At 47.9% G+C, this 25,125-nt stretch overlaps 1 protein-coding gene across 2 annotated transcripts in view; it reads left to right on the top strand.

The window, feature by feature from the left end:
* The window catches only part of SEMA6B (semaphorin 6B), a 290,743-nt gene that overhangs the window by 251,340 nt on the left and 14,278 nt on the right, over window positions 1-25,125 (top strand). For both annotated transcript variants that reach the window (XM_078669948.1, XM_078669949.1), the window contains exons 13-14: window positions 2,437-2,622; window positions 5,250-5,390. In XM_078669948.1, the coding sequence (XP_078526074.1) occupies window positions 2,437-2,622; window positions 5,250-5,390 (327 nt within the window). The remainder of the gene's footprint in view (window positions 1-2,436; window positions 2,623-5,249; window positions 5,391-25,125) is intronic.

The raw sequence follows: 25,125 nt of genomic DNA, 5'->3' as shown, positions 1-25,125 counted from the left end.
GGGCTGTCTTTCATGAATTATAGCCTAACAGCTGAGCAGATAGGCACCATGGGAAATTAAAAAACAGGATGAAATTTCTTTAAATAACTGCATGTGTCAATATACATTTCTTGTATAATGCTAGTATTTACTAGTGGATGTATTCTTATATAATATTTGGCAGTTTAAATAGCTAAAACACGACAGACATTTAAGTATGTGTGCGTGTCTATCAGATCAATAAATGTGGAAATGTACAGTTTTACAACTTCATTTATACGCAAAACACAAAATAAATATGGATAAATATAGATAAAATTACCAAAAGATAAATATGGATAAATACAGACGGAAATGTTAAAAAAAGAAATACCATAATACCGGGAGCCCTAATTATAATGTGCTACACAGCAAATGTTATCGATCAAGGTGTGAAAACCCATCATTGCAATTCACCTCCCGAGTTAGAATAGGGACTACAGAATTGGAAAGGGTTTTCAAGCTTTCTTGAAAGTTTGGATGCTCAACATTTGGGACAGTTTAGAAATAGATTCCACACTGCCCCTTCTTTTAATTTAGTTTTCTAAGTTACAGACAATGATTAGAATTTGTCTTTTAAGTGCCAGTGGTCATTCCTGTCGATATTTAAATCCTAGGCATAGCACCTTGCACCAGACTGTCTGGTTGAGATGGATTCTCTTTTAAATGCACCACAACATCCTGTGACCTCTTTTTTTACGCCACGCCACAGATTAACTAGGCCACCGACGTCAGGGTTCCCTGTGACTGTGAAGGTTGTATTTTGTAGGGAGGAGGGTCTGTGAATAAGCCCATACCTGGCTGGGTTTCATAAACTACTTTCCCCTGCTTTGGGTACATTGTTTTGGCTTTCTATACCCTCCTCTAGCACAGGCGCACAGTATGGCTACCACTCCACTCTTCTGGCTTGGGTACACAATTTTTTCCTTACTGTACTCTTTTTTCGCCAGGGCATACAATGTTGGCTTCCGCTACTCTTTCAGCAAGGGCATACTGTGTCGGCTCCTATACTCTCTCCTGCTGGGTACATCCTTAACTCTCTTCCAACTTCGATAAGTTGTGTTGGCTTCCACCGCTCTCTTCTGGCATAGGTACACTATCTTTTCTTCCACTTCTCTTTTCTGGTTAGGTTACACTCATTTTTGCCTTCTAATAGTCCCTCACAGCTCTGGTGCATGTTGTCTGTTAGTTTAAACTACTTTCTTGTGGCCGAGGTATGCCAAATACTCTCTTCTGGTATGGGTACACTGTGTTGACCTTTACTACTCTCTTTTGTCTTGAGAACGCTAGGTAGGCCTTCACTACCCTCTTCCAGCTTGGTTACACGCTTCTCTACTGGTTCTGGTACACTGGGATGGCTTCCACCACTATCAACCGGCTAAGTCGTTACAGATTTTGTCTCCCAACTCTGGTACACTATCCCGGCTTCCACTACTTTCTTCTGGCTTGAGTACACTCTGTTGACCTCCACATCTTTCTCTGTGTCAGTGCTCGTTAACATCTTCCTTACACTAAAGTGAACTGGTGGGCACGAGTGGTCCACACCAGCAGATCCCCTAGGGTCATGTGCCCGATCTGAGTTCTAATTGGCTGCGTTCACGTAACTTGATGTAACCATTACCAGGTGATGTCACCACGCTGTTCGTAAATGACCCGGCCCAGGGCTGTTGCCTATTCAAGGGCCCAATCTTGAAGAGGTTCAGTTTCAATTTTCCTTTTGAAGAATCAGAGTTGCCGTCAGGTCTCAGTTTTGCTGGTTGTGCTTTCGCTTCTGACTTTCAGTTTGCAGTCAGTTTGTCGTACTTTGGGATTTAGGGCCAGATTCAAAGTTTGGCACGCAAATGTGATGGAGTATCCTGTAGAACAAACCCTTGATGCACCAGCCGTGTGAGCACCAGCCGTGTGAGGAAAGGCATTACCCCACACACTATTTACGGGGGCGTGGGGGTGATATCCTATTTTTCTGCCAGAAAAAAACAAATATTGCCCCCTCCCCCACACACCAAGAGTAAAGACTCTTAGGGTATCAGGTTCCAGAGTTACTTGTTCTTTCAGGACTTTGGTAATTTGTCTTTGAAATACAAAAACTTTGTTAAAGTTTGGTGGACAGCCAGCAAAATGGCCAGTGGGAGTGCACTAAACTGTTTGTACTTTGATCAGAACAGTCACAATGGCAGTGTTCTTATGAAGGTACAGAGATCACCGCCGGACCAGCAGCAATCTCTAAATTTGTCGGATGATAAGCCATCAGGGAGGCGAAAGTAATGTTCTCCGCCACCTTGACGGACTCCGAGATGTGTTAACTTGTCATGTACAACTTGAAGAAGATTCATAGCTGATTCAGCGGCAGCTGGGCTAACATCTTACTTCTTTGTGGAGATAACATTTACCTCTTACAACTTTGTCCCCCCTCTGCAGGTACCAGCTGACTAAGATTGTGGTCGACACAGCAGCGGGACCCTTCAAGAACCATACTGTTGTCTTCTTGGGTTCCGACACCGGGTCTATCCAGAAGTTCCTGATCAAGACGAACGTCACTGGTTCTGGACAGACTATCACCCAGAGCCTGCTGCTGGAGGAGTTTGAGACGTACAACACAGAAAGGTACAGTTGAGTACTCCCAGCTCCCTTCCCCATGGGTAGTGTTTGATTGTTGTGAGAAAATTGAACTGATAGCTTTAGGTGACAGATCTTGGTAAGGATGGAGACCGGTTATGCGGGTGGGAAGGGTGCAGATGTCGACAACGGCGCTGAAGAGCTTAACAGGAGAACGCAGACTTTAGAGCCATTTGTTCTGGAAGTACTCCCTTCAAAATCCCTCATTGCTGAATCAGTTGACCCAAAACTTTGCCCAGCAACTTTTATTCCCTAATCATTCTGCTTATGTTCCTTACCCTTTTAATTATGAAGCAAATGCTCTGCCCTGTAGGTGTTAGGAGTAAGATGCAACCTTCATGCACTCTAGTTACTCAATATTCAATCAAAAAAGAATACAATAGGTTTAATATTAAACAATTTAACGCTGTTGCGTGCAAAAGGCAACAGGCTCTGCTAGCCTGTGGTCACTACATCTTGCAGAACCTAAAACCTGTAGGACTCTTCTTGCCCCTCCACCTTGTAGAAATATCAGTCTGGGAATTGTTGTTGACATTGAAATAAAAAGGGTCGACTTAATTAGATCCCACTATTTATGAAATTGATGATAATTCCTTGAACCTCCGGACTGAGCTTCATCCTTGACATGTTACCCAGAGACGAATGAGATACGAGGTGTCCTCCCAATGTACCAGAGTTCAACCAATCACAAACAGCGTCACAGTTGCCATAAACACTGATGATAGAACTTCTTTCACATGAAGACTCATACTAGGACATCAAGGAAAAAGTTACTTTTCCAGCCAGATTCTGCCTGTGGTAGGACTACGCTGGGACATAATCCAAATAAAAGGTACCAGAGGTCTCCAGACTATTTCCTTCAATGCTGTCCTGGTATAAAAGTGGTCAGTCCCATCAGCCGCCTGGTACAGTACGTTGGTACAGACTGGATACACACTGTCGCCTTTTTCCCCCAGAAGCCCACATATATTCCTTGCCTCTGATTCTACTGTTTTAGACATACCCTGGATTCACTTCAGTGGAAACACTCTTCCCACCAGGTACTCCCCGCTACATCAGATTAGTCACTGGCTGGCTCGCCCACTCTGATTCGCTGAGTTAACCTGTATCACATCACCCACGATGTTTGCTCTGTAAACGAATCACAACACAACCGCAAAGAAGCTGTGTTCATCGTTCGGTGGTGTCTTATCACGAGGATGCTACTCAAAGTACTATTTTAATGGGATAAATGTCAGTGGTACATTTAAGTGTCCTTAGACTGACTGATCCTCTTGTCAAGAGGAAAGTGGGTCATTCACGGTCTCACATGGTGATGGACCAAAGTGGGTGTAACGAATGTTCGGCACCACGGGAATAGTATGGAAGGTTTTAGACCGCAAGTAGAAAAACGAGTAAATTAAACGTACTACTGCATGGGGTTTCCGTGTAGACTACCAGGGGAATGGATTAATAGTTATTCGTGATTCTTGGGGCAGAATGTTGTTGTTGACGCATAGAATTTGAAAGCTACACGGTAACGCGATGGTAAAGAATATCAACGAACATGGGGCGGCATAGCACAATTCTTAGGTCGGGAAGAGTCGATCTTGAAAGGGAGAGTTAGTAGGAAGGGTATATTGGGTTGGTTCACTAGATAAATGACAACACGGTTATGAACTTTGAACAATGGACAAGATATGTTTTTTAAATAGTAGATTACATTGAGAAACGTGAAAGTTTTGTGTGTACAGTTTGGTAATTGTATTGTTCTATGATTATTCACAGTAACCCCCGAAGAAGGGCATGACAGCCCGAAATGCATTGGGTGATTTTATTTGAATAAACACTGCTTTGGAAGAATTCATGTGTCAATCATGTTCTTGGTTAAAGTCCTAAGGACACCATTTGAGCAGTAGAAAACTGAAAATTACATGTACACGGAGCGTGTGGTCCCGTCTTCAGAAAAGTGAAAAAATATGATAAAAATGGATAAAATGGATTGAGATGATAATAAGTTGGATAAAAGAAAAGCCAAATTTGGCTACAACGCTGTGCATTCCGCTGGGGACTGGATGCAGTCCCACTTCTGATGATGGACCAAAGTTACCCAGCACTGACATCACTTAAACTTAAATCGCTTAATGTCATAATAGTCTGGTCCTTACTGAAACATATTCATGGTTTAATAGGCTGGCCTGTGCTCCAACAAGAGCACACCTTCATCAGCTCGGCCTCTAGTCCAGCAAGATCACAACTTTATCAGTCAACTTTTAGTCCAACATCACATCTTTATTTAACAAAGCCAGCCTTTAGTCCAACTAGGTCACATATTACCCAAACCCAACTTTCAGACCAACAAGATTGGTTGACGAGTACTCCTCGATATCAACCTGGTCATTAGTAAAAATGCTTTCGCTGCTTTATCTACTCGCCTTCATTCCAATGAGTTTGCATCTTCAGCAACATTCATCAAAATGACTCTTAGTCCAAATCATTCATAAAATTGGCATCTTGGCCCATAGCCCAACACAGGCTCTTTTTTGATATCCGGGTCTGTAGTCCATACACTCGCTTTCCTTAGCATCTCCACGAACACACGTGCGGCTTTGACCCCAATGTCGTTTTCTTTGCAGGTGTGGACAGGACAGCGAGGAGGAGAGAAGAATCCTGGCCATGGAGCTGGACAAGTCTTCCGGATCACTGCTCCTGGCCTTCTCGTCCTGTGTCGTGAAGGTGCCCATCGCACGGTGCCCTCAGCACAGCAGCTGCCTGAAGTGAGTCTCTGGTTTTGAGCCACCTTTGCTCTGGTGGGCCAGATAGTGGTAGGTGGACTGTGGCACCAAGGGAGAGAGGGCAATACAGAAAAATAATGGGTGGAATGCTCGAATTAATCTCAGACGCTGATGACTACTTTGTGCCACATCTCAGTCCATTGTTTTTTGCTCACATTTCCAATACAGACAGGGATGAATCACATGAAAATAAAAGGGACCATCCAGTCTGAACAGCTAGGAGACATACCGCATGCAAAGGAAAGGAAGCACCCCCAGATAAGTTGGGTCTCATCAGTGGACAAGCACAGGGCCCACATATAGGTCTGCCCACGTCACTTCAAGTGACTCCCTGAGAAATACAAAAAGAGATGGCTGGAATGACCGAATTCATTTCACCAGGGAGCGGAAGCCCGATCAAACTTCAATATCCCTAATTGTCTATTACCACAATCGCATGCTGTACAAACATCTAATTCAACCAAGCAAAATATGGCAGCATCATTTTGTGGCTATGTAGCGCCTTCAGACAGTCTGAGCTGTGTAGAGAGTTATATAACTGTTATAACATAACCTGATCAGTGCTCTAAACAGGCTCGTCCTATGAAGTTCAGAATACCTGCACCAGTTTTGTGTGCTTTCGAGAGCACCAGCACTTCTAAGTAAGGATGCTTTACCACTAGGGGTTGGCAAACCTTTTTATTATGCCCACGTAGGCAGCGATATTAAGCGAAATCCAGGTTTCAAGAAGTTGCCCAAAGTTCACTCAAATTGTTGTGAAGCTCTCAGACCACCTCCCTATGATAGTTTTCTGGTGCCAAATGCCTTGTGGGTGGTACATTTGGAGCAGCAGCTTGTCAGAGATCATCGCAGCCTGTATCCCTCTCACGGTCACCAGGTAAGAGGTAGACGCAGGGTCAGATCAGGGTTCAGGCTATGGTACCCACCTGAGGTTGCTTGAGCTGGCCATTTTTAGCCGAGAGTTTTTAATTTTTCTAACATTACGTGTAGAATATGATTTATAGGGCTTTACGCCAGCTCTTGTCATCACTGGTCTGTTTTAATGTCACATTTCTTTCTGCCGAATACAGCAAGGGGCAATAGATCAGTCCATTTAGCCATTGGCTAACTTGACTAGCAGTGAATGCTTCCTGAAGGTTCACAACAAACGCATCCAGACACAAAGTAGTTTCCTTCAGTGCCGGGGGCTACTACAGCAATGTGCGCTTTTTGAGACAAAAACAGATTTTTGTTTTAGCCATGTTTTATTTTCAGATTGCAATGGCCTGGCTAGATTCTCAACAATAGTTTTACAACAACCAAGACAAAACTAAAAAAAGCCCTGACAAATCAGACTTACTGGTTTTGCCAATGCTTTTTTGTTTTTAAAGCTCTCAAGCTTGCACTTTACCTAGAGTGCAGATGTATAACAAAAAAATCAGCGAAGTTGTGATTTTTGGAACTTTGCCCATCCCTAATTACCTCCAGTGTTAACATACAGGTACTTTTCCATAGGAAGCAGGTGTGTTCAGGTGCTGTGTACAATAAAAGACAGCAGCCGGAAGCCGAGCGTGACCCCTCATGCTCGAAGCCCCTCCCACCCAAAGTGGGACGCCGGCTCGTGCAGGAGCTTGGTTTGGCCACAGGGACCCAGCGCTGATGGATGGCATCTGGTAATGAAATACTCGGCTTGCTAAGCTCCTTGGGTCGGCACTTTCCCTGGCAGCTCTCAAACGGTTTGCTTGAAACATGGGCTGTTTGCTTGGCAGCCGGCAGTAAGCATAGAGGGCCGGTCACATGTTTGTGGTGACGTACTGTACGTGAGCTCTTCGCTGCCAGCTGAGCTAATGCCACAGATAATGGCTGTGGTGTAGATATGTGAACGTCTGTGATCTTATGAATGATTAGATTCTCTGAGAAGTAGTGTGACCAGATATAAACCAAGCATTTGTAATGCAATAGGTCTCGCATTTGTGAGAGTTTAAGCTATTGGCATGGTAAGTAACAATGCCTTTTATGTATGTGTTGTTTTGAAAAACAACCCATACTTAAAATGCATTGTCATTTACAATGCCAATGGCATAAACTCTCACAAATGCCAGACCTATTGCATTGCAAATGCTTTGGCAACTCCATTTCTTTAAACAAGCTGTGTCTAAAAAAGGTGTGCTTTAGCCATTAAAGTGAAAGCGTGGTATGGGGCGCTTTTACAAAAAAGCATTTGTTTCTTTATTTAGACATGGCTTGTTTAAAGAAAGTGGCGTGGCCGCCATTAAACTGAAAGTGCGGAAGGGGGCGCTTTTACAAAAAAAAAAACAGTCCCTAAAGAAATAGATAAAGACCTCCAGTGTAAGGAAACTGTAGTTGGCCAGTGCTCCTGGCTTAAAAATGGAAGTGATGTATCAGGAGCACCGGCCAATAAGGAGCCAGGAAATAAGAGCGATGGAGTTATGAACCAGTGGCAAGCAGCAGGTGTAATTACACTCCATAAAGTGATTACAGCAGGTCTTGCCGACAGCGCATGCGCGCTGATGCTCGACCTAAAAACGAAAACCGAGACATTTCATTAAAATAAAACAGGACTACCATTTTTTTTGTCAGCCAAGGGGCACACAATCACAGCGAGCATCAACCTAGAAAAACAGATGAGGCACTGAGGAAATAAATAAAGTGCATCTTGTAAACCCACTGTCACACCTGTTAATTAAATTGCTTTCTGAGAACAGCTGCTAACTAGTCCTTCTTTGCAAATGATTTTGGCCCTGGGCAACCAATTCATGGAGCCAGTGCAAATTTTATGGGGAGGGGGGCACGTGGCCCTCCTACTTGGGCTGAGTTTGGCCCAGGCGACCCCTTCCCCCGGGTCCAGTGCAATTTTGAAGGGGGACGGGTGTAGGAAAGTGCCTCTTTTTAACATGGACACCCCCACATTTTGCTCTCTGGTGCTGATGCTTCTGATTGGAAGTGCACTGGGTTCCCCAGGGCCAGTGCTCTTTTCCTAAAACAAGACAATTGTTAATTGTAGTCCAATTGGCAAGGACTTTAGCACCCCTGTAAGTCCCTGGTAAATGTACCTAGGGCATGGGTACTAAAGAGGGCCCCTAGGGGGTGCAGCATGTATCATGCCATTATAAGGGACCCACACACAAACTACATGCAGTCTGCCATTGCAGGATGTGTGAAATGGTGCAAATCATACTGACAACATGACATTGCCCACTCTATTTGAGCAATGCTAAAGTACACTGCATGTCCTATATGCAAGTCACCCCTACAACAGGCCTTAGAGCCAAGAGGCAGGGGGCCCCCTGTGATGCCTAGTTCCATTGATAGGCATTGCCAGCGATCAGGAAGCCATTTTAAAAGTACACACTGAGCACTGGTCATCACTATTTACCCAGCTACATAATGGCTTCATTGAAGATAATGGTGTTTGGTATCAAACACCTGGTCTTAATAAATCCAAACTGGTGCCAGTATCAGATTTATGAAGACATGTACCCAGAGGCCACCTTAGCGGTGCCCCCTGTAATGCTAATAGTCTCTAAGTGTATTGGTTGACTGATATCTTCCAGCCTGCCACCACAGATATGTCTCTGACCCCCGAAAGGGAGAGCCCACACTCCCTAGAACAATTAAGAAGCAATCCTCAAATGCAAATCAGGCCCCCCTTCGATGCTAGCCACAGCAGTAGACGTCATCAATCCAGTGATCAATTCCATTTTCAATCAGTCTTACACTCAAGGGGTCCTGCGTGCCACATAAAAAACTAGCCAACGTGTTTCAGCGGGTGAAAAAGCTGACTTTAGACCCACACACCGTTTGTAATTACAGGTACATACCACTTCGCCCTGCCTTTACTAACATGCTTGAAAAATTGGCCAATTTGCAGCTCTCGGAGTACCTTGAATGGGAATGTGATCCTTCTTGACTTGTCGGCCGCCTTTGACACCTTCCCACACTCCATCCTCCTTCACTGATTGTTTGCCTTAGGTACGGTGGTTGTGTGGGATTGGGGTAAGTCCTTCCTGGACTCCAGAAGCTAGTCGGTCTGTCTTGCCCCTTTTTCCTCGGGGTTTATGTCTCCACTTGCCTCTGTGGTGGAGCCGTTCAGATATTAAATTATCTCATATGCGTTCAATGTTTCCCATGCATCGATTGCAACCTCTTTCAGTGAATGCATGCAGTCTTTGATTTGCTGCAAAGCAGCCTACTTAAATGCAATCCTGGATAAGACAGAAATTATCCCTTTTGGTTCTCACCTGTCTAATTGGTGGGGAGATCTCTGGTCTCCTGCGCTGCCGGCCCCTCCCCCTCCAGTTGCTGTGGTTAAAAACTTAGGGGTGAAGCTTGACGCTGCTCTTTCTATGCTGCATAGGAAGAACAGGAGAAAACCCATAGACCTCGTTGGGATGGGTGTATCGTGTAAGCAAGAACAATTCCCAACAGGATTTACGTGAAGACAGTTTCAAAGAATGTATGCAATATGCATTACACAGGAGAGAAAGACAAGGAGTCAATTGATTTTCAGAGGAAGTGGTATAATTTACCAAGAGGTAAGGGAAAAAGATCTTTCATAGGTCAATACAGTTTAAAACAGCACTGTACTGAGCGGATCTTGTGACAACCCAGTGACACTTGGTGCGAGTGCTATATACAGTTTAGTGATAGTGAAAGTGCAAGTGCTAAAAACAACAGCATTGGCGACGCATTAACCAAAGTATTTACATCAAATAATGGCTCCGAAAAACAAGTTATAATCACTTGACAACCAGTTATTTATACAGGAGCACAAAACGTGATATGCGTCGTATAGTTCAAGCTGTACAGTCGACGGCGTTTCGATCCCCTTTAGTCGGGATCGTCATCAGGACAGGGTTGTCGATGGACACAGTGAGTTAGACCCAGGCGGGCGAGCGAGGGTGTCGGTGGTCCGGTTGGTCACTCAATGATAGATCGCTGAAAGGTGCTTAGACTTGAACAGCGGACGGGACAAGCTGCGCCTGAGTTAAGCAGGGCGGCATAAAGCAATTGAGGCTCTTCTAACGGGTAGGCTACCGGCAGCGAATGCGGGAGCCCGCTGTTCAAGTCTAAGCACCTTTCAGCGATCTATCATTGAGTGACCAACTGGACGCCGATCCCTTGCTCGCCCGCCTGTGTCTAACTCACTGTGTCCATCGACAACCCTGTCCTGATGACGATCCCGACTAAAGGGGATCGAAACGCCGTCGACTGTACAGCTTGAACTATACGACGCATATCACGTTTTGTGCTCCTGTATAAATAACTGGTTGTCAAGTGATTATAACTTGTTTTTCGGAGCCATTATTTGATGTAAATACTTTGGTTAATGCGTCGCCAATGCTGTTGTTTTTAGCACTTGCACTTTCACTATCACTAAACTGTATATAGCACTCGCACCAAGTGTCACTGGGTTGTCACAAGATCCGCTCTGTACAGTGCTGTTTTAAACTGTATTGACCTATGAAAGATCTTTTTCCCTTACCTCTTGGTAAATTATACCACTTCCTCTGAAAATCAATTGACTCCTTGTCTTTCTCTCCTGTGTAATGCATATTGCATACATTCTTTGAAACTTTCTATGCTGCAGCAGATCTCGCCAATGGTGGGCCAATGTTTTGCCATGCTCTGCACCATAAACAAATTCCTTCCTCTCCACCCTTTGGAAGTGAGGAGAGTAGTGGTGCATGCGTTGATCACCTCACAACTTGATTACGCTAACACGCTCTCTCTGGGGGTTGCGGAGGCTTTGGTGGACTGCCCTCATATGGTCCAAAACGCGCGGATAGGCTCCTTTTGCATCTTCCCAGAAGCTCGTACTCGCAATCGGCTATGAGAGCTCTCCGCCAGTTTCCTATCAGGAAACTGATTGTATTCAAGGCCTTGGTCCTGGTTCACAGGGCAGTGTTCCTGTCCAGCCCGAGTTATCTGGCAAAGAGATTTGTATATTATCATCCCTCTGGATCACTGAGGTCCTCCTCTGCTTCCCTCTTGTCAATCCTCCGTTTTACACGCGTCCATTGGGGAGGCAAAGCCTTCTTCTCTCAGACAGCCAAAGCCTGGAATGAACTCCCACTGGAGCTGCAGTTGATTCCGCTTGAGACTGGCTTCCATAGAAAACTTAAATCCTGGCTTTTTTCTCAGTGAGACTGTGAGGTCTGGTGTATTAGTCGTGCGCCTCCGGAGTTTTGTTCCCCTCTAGAGCCGGGACACGCCTCGGAGTAACCCCGCACCCTATAAATTCCATCATTCATTCAAGGTGGGCCCCCTGAAGTGGACAGTCGAAGAAGGGTTTCACCATCTTGGTTTTGGTGAAACTAGGAATTCTGGGTCAGTATTATGCCCACTCCTCACAGGAAGTCGTCATATAGGGGGGTGTAGACACCCCAGGGGTAGGTAGTCCACCGGCTACCATCCTACACTCACCTAAATGCCCCTAAATTCAGTGTTTAGGGTCCCTGACACCAGAGGGACAGGTTTGTCTACCTGGGAACAGAAGAAGGAAAAAGAACAGCTGTCTCCGTGAGAACAGAGGACCAACACCAACCTTGACCCCAAACCCTGCCTGGCTGCTGGCTCCTCGACAATTGCAAAGACCTGACTCGTTCAAAAGCTGTGCATCCTCCCAAGCCCTTGGAGGACTGTCCAGTGCTTCAATAACCACTTAGCATCTATCTTAGAATGGAGGAGCCCTACCCCTGCATCCGCAGGCACCGACCACACTTGCCCGGTATACCGTTTTGCTAGCCATCAGGCCTTCGAGGGAGCATCACGACAGGAAGAGGTTTTCGTGGTCCCAAGAGCTCAGCCCCATCTCTCCACCAAGTTTTGAGTCGTGAGACCCTCCAGGAGCCCATCTGCATTCATATTCTGGGTACCAGAACACTTGCAGCAACCAAGGCTTGTTGAGTATCCAGTCCTGACACCACCACCGTCAAAGCGTCCTGCACAATGAGGGACTTCAGGACCAAGAGGCTTACACCGAGATTGGCCCTACTGTCTTGTTTTCCTCCCCTCTACTGGTCTAACCAAGAATCATGAAAGCCTCCAACGCAGGTGGCCAGCTGGCCAAACACCTCTACACCCAAGCACCACAACCTGGGTTCACAACAACCAACTGCACCCCCTTCCTCCAAAAACCTTCACAAGCTGAGGCCCCATTTGGGTTCTACCAGACTTGTCCACAAGTCCCCCCTTGCAGCCTTGGTTTTCAGGTTTCCATCGTCTTCAACGGTATAGCGCTGGAGGCTACCAACCCATCCAGCACCTCTGCACCCGGGCACACTACGGCAGGTAAACTAAAACGGCTTGTAATTCTTTGGACTTTGGCTACCTTAAGTTCTAAAAGAAACCCCTGAAATTTCGACTACGAGTATATGTTTGCAGTATATGTCTACCCTCCTATCGGATAACATTACCGTGTTCGAGGTTCCGACCTCAAAAAATATTATTTGTGTATTTTAGTGTTTTCTTGTCAAATCCATAATTCTGAAAGTACTTACCTGATTCCGATGCACTTGGTGTCTACAATCATATACAAATCTATGTTATCTTTTATAAATTGGTCTCAGATTTCTTTTAGAGGATGCATACCATTTACTGACTCTGCATGTACAACAAGTGCTCAACACTCTCCTACAATAAGCCTAAGCTGCTCGATCACACTACCACAAATAGAGCACTTGGGATTATTAAAGTACGCCCTGTAAACCAATAAGACCAATAAGTGTCATCTGGACTTTTCCCATGGTGTGCCCTTACATAACATGCCAGCTTCCTACAGCCTCCCTTTGGGTTCATCCAGACTTGTCCTCAAGTCCCCCCTTACAGCCTTTGTTTGCAGGTCCCCATTGACTTCTACGGTGTAGCGCTCAAGGCTGCCATCGCGGCCAACACCTCTGTACCCAGACATCCTAGGTCAAGCAACCCAAAACTGTGGTGGTTCTTTGGACTTTGCCCCCCTAACACCTTAAGTCCAACAGGGCACCCCCAAACTCTGACTGCATGTATATAATTGCTGTGTATGTCTTTCCTCCCATAGGTGAGAATTGCCACATTTGGGGCTCCTACTTCAAAAGTTGTTATTCGAGTATTTTTGCTATTTATTTGAAAAATCAATATCTCTGAAAGTACAAAAATTATCTAAAGATCTTGGTGTCTAAAACCATACAATCTATGTTATTTTTTAAGATTAGTCTTGGATTTCTTATTGAGCATCATTTATTGATTGTGTGTGTGCAACAAATGCTTTACACTCCTCTCTGATAAGCCTTAAGTGCGCGATCACACTACCACAAATAGAGCCCTTTCGATTATTAAATAAAGCCCTGTAAACCACCTAAGGGTTGTTTGGACTTTTTGCATGATGTGCCCTTACATAAGCGACACTAGATAAAAATCCAGCTACCTACTGGGGACATTCGTCCACCCCAGACTGATTTCGGGCCCAGGGACCCCACTCCACAGGGCCAACCACAATTTGCATGGGGAGGGGGACCTGCAATCCTACTCCCCAGGCGGATGTACGTCTTTACAACGCATGCTTTTACAACGCATGCCTTTACGACGCAAGTTTTACAACGCAAGTCGCAACATCTTGCGTTGGGGGGCGCTGGATAGTGAATAGTTTAATTTAGTATTCCAACTCCAGTCCCCGTGGATAGTACGGAAGGTGTTGGATAGTAAATTAAAACTATTCCCTATCCTAGAGCGCCCCCCAGCGCAAGTCGTTGTAAAAGTTGCGATGTAATGGTTGCGTCGTAAAGGTACTTCGTTGTAAAAGTTGCGTTGTAAACGCTGTCGTCCCCCCCCAGGCGAATTTTGGCCTCGGGTATCCCTTCCCTTGGGGCAAGCTGCAATTTTTTGGGTGAGGGGGACACGTGCCCTCCCTACCCGAGCCAATTCCGGTCCTGGGGAACCCACCCTTGGGATCAACTACAGTTCTGGGAATTCCATTCCCTAGGGACAGCTGCATGCTTCTCCCCTCCTTGGGTCAATTTCAACCCCGGGATCCCATCCCCAGAGGCCCAGCTTGCTTGTTTGGGGAGGGGACTAGAAGCCCCCTTCCCCGGACTGATTATGGCCCTGGGGGACACATCCCCTGGGGCCAGCACCAATTTTAAGGGCAGGGTATTGAGCCGCCCTCCCCCAGGCTGATATTATGGGGAGAGGTCACGTGGCCACCCTCGTGCCAATTTCGGCTCGGGAACCCCATCCCCAGGGCTCAGCATGCGTTTTTGGAGAGGGGACACCTGGCCCTCCCCCCCAGGCCCATTTTGGTCCTGGAGACCCCATTCCCCGGTGCAATTTTGAAGGGGAACGGCGGCCTCCCTCCACGAGCCGAATATGCTTGTTTGTGGTGGAAGCAAGTGACTCCCCTTTCCCAGACTGATTTTGGCCTGGGAGCCAGCTGCAATGTTTATGGGAAGGACAGCAGGTGTTCCTTGTCCTTGGGCTGATTTACGCGCTGGAGACCCTATCCCCTGGTGCCAGGCGATATTTGTAATAGGAGGGGGCACGTGTCAAACCTCCCCCAGACGATTTTGGCCCTGGGGACCTCATTGCTGGTGCAATTTTGAAGGGAGAGGAGGACAAGTGGCACCAGCGCCCCAGGCTGATTTTGGCCCTGGTAAACACATCTACCAGGGATGTGCGTTGTTACAACGCATGCTTTTACTACGCATGCCTTTACAACGCAGGTTTTTCAACGCAAGTCGTTACAACGACTTGCTTTGGGGGTGCTGGATAGTGAATAGTTTAATTTACTATTCCAACTCCAGTCCCCGTGGATAGTAGGGAAGGTGTTGGATAGTAAATTAAACTATTACCTATCCTAGAGCGCCCCCCAGCGCAATTCGTTGTAATGACTTGCGTTGAAAAACCTGCGTTGTAAAGGCACTGCGTGGTAAAAGTTGCATCGTAAAGGATGTTTCCCTCTCCCAGGGCCCGGTGCAGTTTTGAAGGGGGAGGGAGGACGAAGCCAACCTCCACCGATCAATTTCGGCCCGGGGACTCCATCCCCTGGGGCCAGCTGCAATTTCTATGGGGATGAAGGCAAGCAACCTTCCTCCCTAGGCCAATTTTGGCCCCGGAGACATAGCAATATTTGTGGGGGGTCACGCTGCGCCCTCCCAGGTTTCGCACTCCCTAGAGCCCAGCTCACATTTTATGGGGAGGGGAGCGCGCAGCTCCCCCTTCCCCAGCCGATTTCACCCCTGGGTACCCGCATCCTCGGTGCAATTTTGAAGGAGGAGGGGGACACGTGGCCCCACCCTCCAGACTGATTTTGGCCCTGGGGACCCCATCCCCTGGGACTCCCTCAATTTGTATGTGGGAGGGAGGCACGCATCCCGCCTCCCCAGACAGATTTCAGCCCTGGAGCCAGATGCAATTTCTATGGATGTATGTCGTTACTACGCATGCATTTACAACGCATGCCTTTACCACGCAGGTTTGACAACGCAAGTCGTCACAACAACTTGCGTTGGGGGGCGCTGGATAGTGAATAGTTTAATTTACTATTCCAACTCCAGTCCCCGTGGATAGTAGGGAAGGTTTTGGATAGTAAATTAAACTATTCCTTATCCTACAGCGCCCCATTGCGCAAGTCGTTGTAAAAGTTGCGTGGTAAAGGTACTGCGTGGTAAAAGTTGCGTTGTAAACGCTGTTCTCCATTTCTATGGAGTGGAGGGCACGAATCCCCCCTCTTGGGCAAATTGAGGCCCGAGATCCCCATCCCCCAGAACCCACTGCAATTTTTATGTGGAAGGGGCACGTGGCCCCCTTCTCCAAGTCGATTTTGGCCCGGGGACCCAATTTTCCTGGGACTCTGCACAATTTTTATGGGGAGGGGGCACATAGCCCCCTTCCTTGGGCCGATTTCGGTCCTGGAGCCCCCAAACCTCAGTGTGCTTGTTTGGGGAGGGGGTCCCTAGCCCCCATCTCTGACCGATTTCTGCCACAGGGACCCCAGCCAGCTGCAATTCATATGGGAGGGGGACACGCATTCCCCATCCCAGGAAGATTTAGGCCCAGGGACCTTATCCCTCAGGCCAACTGCAATTTTTATAGGGAGGGCACTGGTGGCCCCCTTTCTCATGACTATTTGGGCCCCGGGGACCCCATCCCCAGGATCTGGCACCATTTTTATGGGGGGGGGGGGGGCACGCGGCCACCTCCCCTGATGAATTTTGGACTGGGGACCCCATCCCCCTGGAAAGCTGAAATTTTTATGGAAAGAGGGATTCCCGGGGCTGATTTATTGGGCGGGTATACTGCCCACCTCCCCGGACCCATTTCAGCCCTGAGGAACTTATCCCTTGGGCTGGCATACAATTTGTATGGCGGGGGCATGCAGTCCCCCTCCCCGGGCAGGTTTTGACCCAGGGATCCCATCCCCTGGGGCCTAGTGCAATTTTGAAGGGGAAGGGGGACACGCGGCTCCTGTCCCGGACTGGTTTTGGCATGCGCCCCCCTTCCTAGGCTGATTTTGGCCGCGGGGACCCCATCCCCCAGGTCAGCTGCAATTTATATGTGGAAGGGGGCACTGCCCCCTGGTCGTTGGGCTTATTTCAGCCCTGGGGTCCCAATCCCACAGGGCCAGGTGATATATGTAAGGAGAGGGGGCAATTTTGGCCCTGGGGACCCCGGGCTGGTGCAATTTTGAAGGGAGGGGCACATGGCCCCCTTCCCTAGGCCGACTTCGGTCCCTGAGACCCTAAGCCCTGGCGTGCTTCTTTGATGAGGGAGGCATGTGGCCCACCTCCCGGACCAATTTCGGCCCCGTGGACCCCATCCCCCAGGGACAAGCCGCAATTTTATGGGGATGGAGGCATGCAGCCCGCCTCCGAGGGCCAATTTGGTCCCCAGGGACCCAGTGATATTTGTAGGGCAAAGGGGGCCGGTGCTCCCCTCCCCAAGCCAATTTCGGCCCTGGAGAACCCATCCCCAGGGACCCAGGTGCTTGATTGGGGAGGGGGACATGCCCCCCCCCCCTCCCTGGACCAATTTCTGCCACAGGCGCGCCATCCCCAGGGCCAGCCGCAATGTTTATGGGGTGGATGGCTCATGGCCCCCCTCCCTGGGCTTATTTTATGGGAAGAGGGCCTGTAGCCCTTCTCCCCATGCCGATTTTGACCCTGGGGAAGCCATCCCTGGGGGCACCTGCAAATTCTATGAGGGAGGAAACATTCCCCCTCCCCAAGCCTAATTCAGCCCCGGGAACTCCATCCCCAGGGGCCCAGCGTCTGGGGAGGGGACAAGCGGCCCCCATTTCCAGTGGCCAGCCACAATTTATATGTGGAGTGGGCCTTGTGTCCCCCTCTCCCCAGGCTGATTTTATGGGGAAGAGGCTCGCGGCCCCCCTCCATGGGGCAATATTGGCCCTGGGAAACCCATCCCTGGGGCCAACAGCAAATTTTATGAGGAGGGGGGATTGTGGCCCCCCTCCCGGGCTAATTTTAGCCCCAGGAACCCTATCCCTTGGGCAATTTTGATGGGGAGGGTCAGGTGGCCGGCTCCCCTGAGCAAATATGATTACAGTGACACATCCACCAGGGCGAGACACAATTTTTATGGGGAGGGAGGCACGCTACCCAGACCAATTTTAGCCCCAGGGACCTCATCTCCCGGGCCTAGCAACATATTCAAGGGGGGGGGGCATGTGGCCCCCCTCCCTGGCTGATTTCGGCCCAAGGACCCCATCCCCTCGGGCCTGCTGCAATAAATGGTGGGTGTCCTGGTCTCTACCCAAGACACCCACCACACTGTCATTGAGGGCCGTGGGAGGAGCTAAAAGGCCCCTGTGGCCCCAGCCAGCTCTCCGCATCCAGCGGAAGCCTGTATTGCTCTCACCACAGGGAGCAGCTAATTATGCAGCTACCTGCTGCCAGGAGCAATATTTAGATCTATTTCCCTGCCTGCATCACTGCGGGCAGGGAAACAAATCTAAGGTCCACTCCCAGCAGGCGGGAGCATATTTGAGGCTCCCGCCAGCTGGCAGCATACTTGGTGTTTGGTCCTGATTGGCGAGAGGTTTAAAAATGCTCTCGCCACACAAGAGCAAACACAGGTTTCCCTGTCCGCAGTGTGGCTATATCCTGGGGTTGGGCTCCCTGGGACATAGCATGCGAGCGGGCTCCTAGGGATGGGGTCCCCAGGGAGGGGAGCTGCGTGCCCCCTCTGCCTTTAGACATTTGGCCAAACCTCAGGGCATGAGGCCCATGGGGCCGATGTCAACCCGGGGAGGGGTGGTTGCATGCCCCCTCCTCATTTAAATAGGTGCTTGGCCCCTGAGGATGAGGTTCCCGGGGCTGAAATCGGCCGGGGACGTGGAGCACATGCCCCCCTCCCTAAATGTTAGGCCAGGGTTCCTGTGGATGGAGTCCCTGGGCCATTAATGGTTATTGGTGGGGGACTGCACTATTTAAACATTGGCTGGGCCCCCACGGGATGGGATCCCCGGGGCCAAAATCGACCCTGTAAGGGGCTGCATGCCCCCTCCCCCTTTAGACATTGGCCAGGCCCCGGGGGATGGGGTCCTCTGTGCCGACGTACTGTTAATTACTCCTCATATTACATCCGTCATGACATTCTTCTATACCATCATTGATAATATCACTGCAACATTTGCAATAAATTATTGTTGAGAAAACTGTGCATGGCAGGGGCACAAGTTATAGTTAGTTACCTTGGGGGATGAGTTATAGTTTCTTTAGAGTACTATAACTTTATCTTCTGAAATTCTATGGTTTTGTGTTTTCAAAATTTGAACGCAACTATAACGTCCCTGTAACCTTTGGTATTTTGGTAATTTGTAAGGTTTTGTTAAAAACTATTTCCTACATATAACGTCCCTTAACTTTTGTTTTTTTCAGTGAATATATATATATATATATTATATTATATATATATATATATATATATATATATATATATATATATATAAATATATTTTTTTTAATATGTGTTTCGCTCACCTGGTATATGCTTACAATTTCGCTATAAAGGCATGAGTGATAAAGATTTGCGTGGTAAAGGGATGGAGTGGTTAACCCCTTCCATGCGCCCGTTGGCCTACGGCCGTCGTGAGCACTACCTTCGTAATGCTGCGCACATCCGTTGGCCGACACGGCCCCGCCCACCTAATCAAACCACCGCAGCGGAATTGCCGCGGCGGTTATGGATGCGTTGTAAAGATATTGCATGATCAATGATGCGTTGTAAAGGATGTTTCCCCCCACACTACTCTCATCTCCCCTGTACCCTGCTCCCACCACACCTGTACTCTACCAGCTCCCGCCCTGCCGGCTCACACTACAACCCTCCCGCCTCACCTGGGCCCTCCCACCTCACTCCATCACACCTGTCCGTGCTCTCCCAGCCCTCCCTGGCTGGTGCCGGCCTCCTGTTTTCCAGCTAGCCCCAGGGCTCGCGCTAATGACCTCTCCATGGGGCCTCGCGCTCCTCCCTGAAGAACATTCTGGAAATATTCCAGGCGCTTATTAAAGGCATTGCTCAAACTTGGGGCCCAGAGTGATCTCGGCTGCTCCTGCAGCCGCCGACAGTTCTCGGCCCAATTAGGGGGCCTGGAGGCTCAATTATTTACAGGCTGGTGTCAGCCCGGCCCTGGGGAGGCGGATGAAAGTGCGCCGCTGCAGAGGGCAGGCGCGGGGCATTCTGGGAGCGGGGAGCCCTCCAGAAGGATGAGGCAAGGGCCGAGCGTCGCCTCCACCTGGCACATGGCAGAGAGGGGCTGTGGGGGTGCGAGCCCCACTGCCCGTCCTGCCCAAAGCATGCCCCAAAAATGTATCTCTGTGTTGGTTCTTGTGTGCAGGCACGATTTAAACGTTTGCATCGCCCATTTCTTTGTTTCCCCCTCTGTGCTTGTTTGCGCCTTCTCTCTCTCCTCATTTTCAATCAGCCCACGTCGCTTTCTGTCTTTCTATTTTTTTGTTACCATCCTTAACCATCCCTCTATCTCTCTCATTCGTTCTCCATCCTTTTCTCCTTGACTGTCCTTGTCTTTCTTTCCCAACCCTTCGTTCTCTTCTGTACAGTTTTCATATTCTATATCTATCTATCTATCCATCTATCTATCGCCCTCACTCACTCACTATCTATCCATCTATCCATCTATCTATCGCTCTCACTCACTCACTATCTATCTATCTATCTATCTATCACCCTCTCTATTTATCTATCTATCTATCTATCTATCTATCTATCTATCTATCCATCCATCTATCCATCTATCCATCTATCTATCTATCTATCTATCTATCGCACTCACTCACTCACTATCTATCTATCTATCTATCTATCTATCTATCTATCTATCTATCCATCTATCCATCTATCTATTGCACTCACTCACTCACTATCTATCTATCTATCTATCTATCCGTCTATCTATCTATATCTACCTACCTATCCGTCTATCTATCTATCTATCTATCTATCTATCTATCTATCTATCCATCTATCTATCGCACTCACTCACTATCTATCTATCTATCTATCCATCTATCATCTATCTATCGCACTCACACTCACTCACTCACTCACTATCTATCTATCTATCTATCTATCTATCTATCTATCTATCTATCTATCTATCTATCCATCTATCCATCTATCTATTGCACTCACTCACTCACTATCTATCTATCTATCTATCTATCCGTCTCTCTATCTATCTATATCTACCTACCTATCCGTCTATCTATCTATCTATCTATCTATCTATCTATCTATCTATCGCACTCACTCACTCACTGTCTATCTATCTATCTATCTATCTATCTATCTATCCATCTATCTATCTATCGCACTCACTCACTCTCTATCTATCTATCTATCTATCTATCTATCTATCTATCTATCTATCTATCTATCTATCTATCTACCTACCTGTCTGTGTCTATCTATCTACATACATTTGAATCTGTCTGTCTAATCTCTCTGCTCTCGCTTTGCCATAGTCTCTTGTTATGCTTGACTCAGTTTGCTCTTTCTCGGTATCTCCTCATCTCCTGTCTTCATCTGTCCGTCTCACTCTTTCTCGCTCACTTACTTTCCTGATCTCTCTTCCTTCACCCCTCATTTCTCGCTCTCTGTCTTTCTTAGCCTCCCTCTTTTCACTCCATCTCCTGGTAACATCTACACTGTTTGTTATTCTCTTTTGATATCTCTGTCTCCAGCACTCTCCGGACCTGTCTTCCAGTCGGTCTCTCTCACACACTCGTTTTCTTTCTCTCTATGCTGTCCCCTGTCTCTCTCTCTCTCGCTCTTTCTCTCCTAGAATTAATACTCTCCACGGTTGCCTTTCACCCTCTCCTACACTATCTCTCTTCCCCTCTCTTCTTTTCTCCACCCCGTCTCCTCCTCCCCATTCTCTCTCTCCTGTCTCACTGTAGGTAGTGTCTACTTAGGCATGTAGCGCTGCGAGTCTTCCTCAGTGCACAAGGCCTTTACCTCTGGAGGCCTATTGGCTTTCAAACAGACCCTGGTAAAGCCAGTTGTAAAGCTCTCAAAACTGACCTCATGTGCTGTGACATCATGTTAACCTCGTCGTGGAATAACTAGTGCTTGGTTTTGTGTTGGTGATGGGCGCCAGTACTTATTTTTCCCTCATCAGATTTTGGCGAAGAGAGAGAAAAGTAGAACAAGGAGACAACATTAAGAGAAAGAAAGGAACACAGAAACAGAGGGACAAAGCAGGGATGGCAAGGAAGCTGCAAGAGTGAGATAAAGAGGCAGGAAGTGTAGGGGTGGAAGAAAGAGGCGTGAGGTGGAATCAAGACCTGGCAGCCTCAGTATTCATGAGATAAAGGGACAGGAAGTGTAGGGTGTGGAAGAAAGAGGCTTGAGGTGGAATCAAGACCAGGCAGCCTAGGTATTCATGAGATAAAGAGACAGAAAGTGTAGGGGGTGGAAGAAAGAGGCATGGGGTGGAATCAAGACCAGGCAGCCTCGGTATTCATGAGATAAAGAGACAGGAAGTGTAGGGTGTGGAAGAAAGAGGCTTGAGGTGGAATCAAGACCAGGCAGCCTAGGTATTCATGAGATAAAGAGACAGGAAGTGTAGGGGTGGAAGAAAGAGGCATGAGGTGGAATCAAGACCTGGCAGCCTCGGTATTCATGAGATAAAGAGACAGGAAGTGTAGGGTGATGGAAGAAAGAGGCATGAGGTGGAATCAAGACCAGGCAGCCTCGGTATTCATGAGATAAAGAGACAGGAAGTGTAGGGTGGTGGAAGAAAGAGGCGTGAGGTGGAATCAAGACCAGGCAGCCTCGGTATTCATGAGATAAAGAGACAGAAAGTGTAGGGGGTGGAAGAAAGAGGCATGGGGTGGAATCAAGACCAGGCAGCCTCGGTATTCATGAGATAAAGAGACAGGAAGTGTAGGGTGATGGAAGAAAGAGGCATGAGGTGGAATCAAGACCAGGCAGCCTCTGTATTCATGAGATAAAGAGACAGAAAGTGTAGGGGGTGGAAGAAAGAGGCGTTAGGTGGAATCAAGACCAGGCAGCCTCGGTATTCATGAGATAAAGAGACAGAAAGTGTAGGGGGTGGAAGAAAGAGGCCGAGGTGGAATCAAGACCAGGCAGCCTCGGTATTCATGAGATAAAGAGACAGGAAGTGTAGGGTGTGGAAGAAAGAGGCTTGAGGTGGAATCAAGACCAGGCAGCCTAGGTATTCATGAGATAAAGAGACAGGAAGTGTAGGGGTGGAAGAAAGAGGCATGAGGTGGAATCAAGACCTGGCAGCCTCGGTATTCATGAGATAAAGAGACAGGAAGTGTAGGGTGATGGAAGAAAGAGGCATGAGGTGGAATCAAGACCAGGCAGCCTCGGTATTCATGAGATAAAGAGACAGGAAGTGTAGGGTGGTGGAAGAAAGAGGCGTGAGGTGGAATCAAGACCAGGCAGCCTCGGTATTCATGAGATAAAGGGACAGAAAGTGTAGGGGGTGGAAGAAAGAGGCATGGGGTGGAATCAAGACCAGGCAGCCTCGGTATTCATGAGATAAAGAGACAGGAAGTGTAGGGTGATGGAAGAAAGAGGCATGAGGTGGAATCAAGACCAGGCAGCCTCTGTATTCATGAGATAAAGAGACAGAAAGTGTAGGGGGTGGAAGAAAGAGGCGTTAGGTGGAATCAAGACCAGGCAGCTTCGGTTTTCATGAGATAAAGAGACAGGAAGTGTAGGGGGTGGAAGAAAGAGGCGTGAGGTGGAATCAAGACCTGGCAGCCTCAGTATTCATGAGATAAAGGGACAGGAAGTGTAGGGTGTGGAAGAAAGAGGCTTGAGGTGGAATCAAGACCAGGCAGCCTAGGTATTCATGAGATAAAGAGACAGGAAGTGTAGGGGTGGAAGAAAGAGGCATGAGGTGGAATCAAGACCTGGCAGCCTCGGTATTCATGAGATAAAGAGACAGGAAGTGTAGGGTGATGGAAGAAAGAGGCATGAGGTGGAATCAAGACCAGGCAGCCTCGGTATTCATGAGATAAAGAGACAGGAAGTGTAGGGTGGTGGAAGAAAGAGGCGTGAGGTGGAATCAAGACCAGGCAGCCTCGGTATTCATGAGATAAAGAGACAGAAAGTGTAGGGGGTGGAAGAAAGAGGCATGGGGTGGAATCAAGACCAGGCAGCCTCGGTATTCATGAGATAAAGAGACAGGAAGTGTAGGGTGTGGAAGAAAGAGGCTTGAGGTGGAATCAAGACCAGGCAGCCTAGGTATTCATGAGATAAAGAGACAGGAAGTGTAGGGGTGGAAGAAAGAGGCATGAGGTGGAATCAAGACCTGGCAGCCTCGGTATTCATGAGATAAAGAGACAGGAAGTGTAGGGTGATGGAAGAAAGAGGCATGAGGTGGAATCAAGACCAGGCAGCCTCGGTATTCATGAGATAAAGAGACAGGAAGTGTAGGGTGGTGGAAGAAAGAGGCGTGAGGTGGAATCAAGACCAGGCAGCCTCGGTATTCATGAGATAAAGAGACAGAAAGTGTAGGGGGTGGAAGAAAGAGGCATGGGGTGGAATCAAGACCAGGCAGCCTCGGTATTCATGAGATAAAGAGACAGGAAGTGTAGGGTGATGGAAGAAAGAGGCATGAGGTGGAATCAAGACCAGGCAGCCTCTGTATTCATGAGATAAAGAGACAGAAAGTGTAGGGGGTGGAAGAAAGAGGCGTTAGGTGGAATCAAGACCAGGCAGCCTCGGTATTCATGAGATAAAGAGACAGAAAGTGTAGGGGGTGGAAGAAAGAGGCCGAGGTGGAATCAAGACCAGGCAGCCTCGGTATTCATGAGATAAAGAGACAGGAAGTGTAGGGTGTGGAAGAAAGAGGCTTGAGGTGGAATCAAGACCAGGCAGCCTAGGTATTCATGAGATAAAGAGACAGGAAGTGTAGGGGTGGAAGAAAGAGGCATGAGGTGGAATCAAGACCTGGCAGCCTCGGTATTCATGAGATAAAGAGACAGGAAGTGTAGGGTGATGGAAGAAAGAGGCATGAGGTGGAATCAAGACCAGGCAGCCTCGGTATTCATGAGATAAAGAGACAGGAAGTGTAGGGTGGTGGAAGAAAGAGGCGTGAGGTGGAATCAAGACCAGGCAGTCTCGGTATTCATGAGATAAAGAGACAGAAAGTGTAGGGGGTGGAAGAAAGAGGCATGGGGTGGAATCAAGACCAGGCAGCCTCGGTATTCATGAGATAAAG

The sequence above is a fragment of the Lissotriton helveticus genome, chromosome 12 (assembly GCF_964261635.1).
Source record: "Lissotriton helveticus chromosome 12, aLisHel1.1, whole genome shotgun sequence".
Lineage (NCBI taxonomy): Eukaryota > Metazoa > Chordata > Amphibia > Caudata > Salamandridae > Lissotriton > Lissotriton helveticus.
The sequence above is the reverse complement of the archived record's forward strand: the minus strand, read 5'-3'. Positions and strand labels throughout refer to the sequence as shown.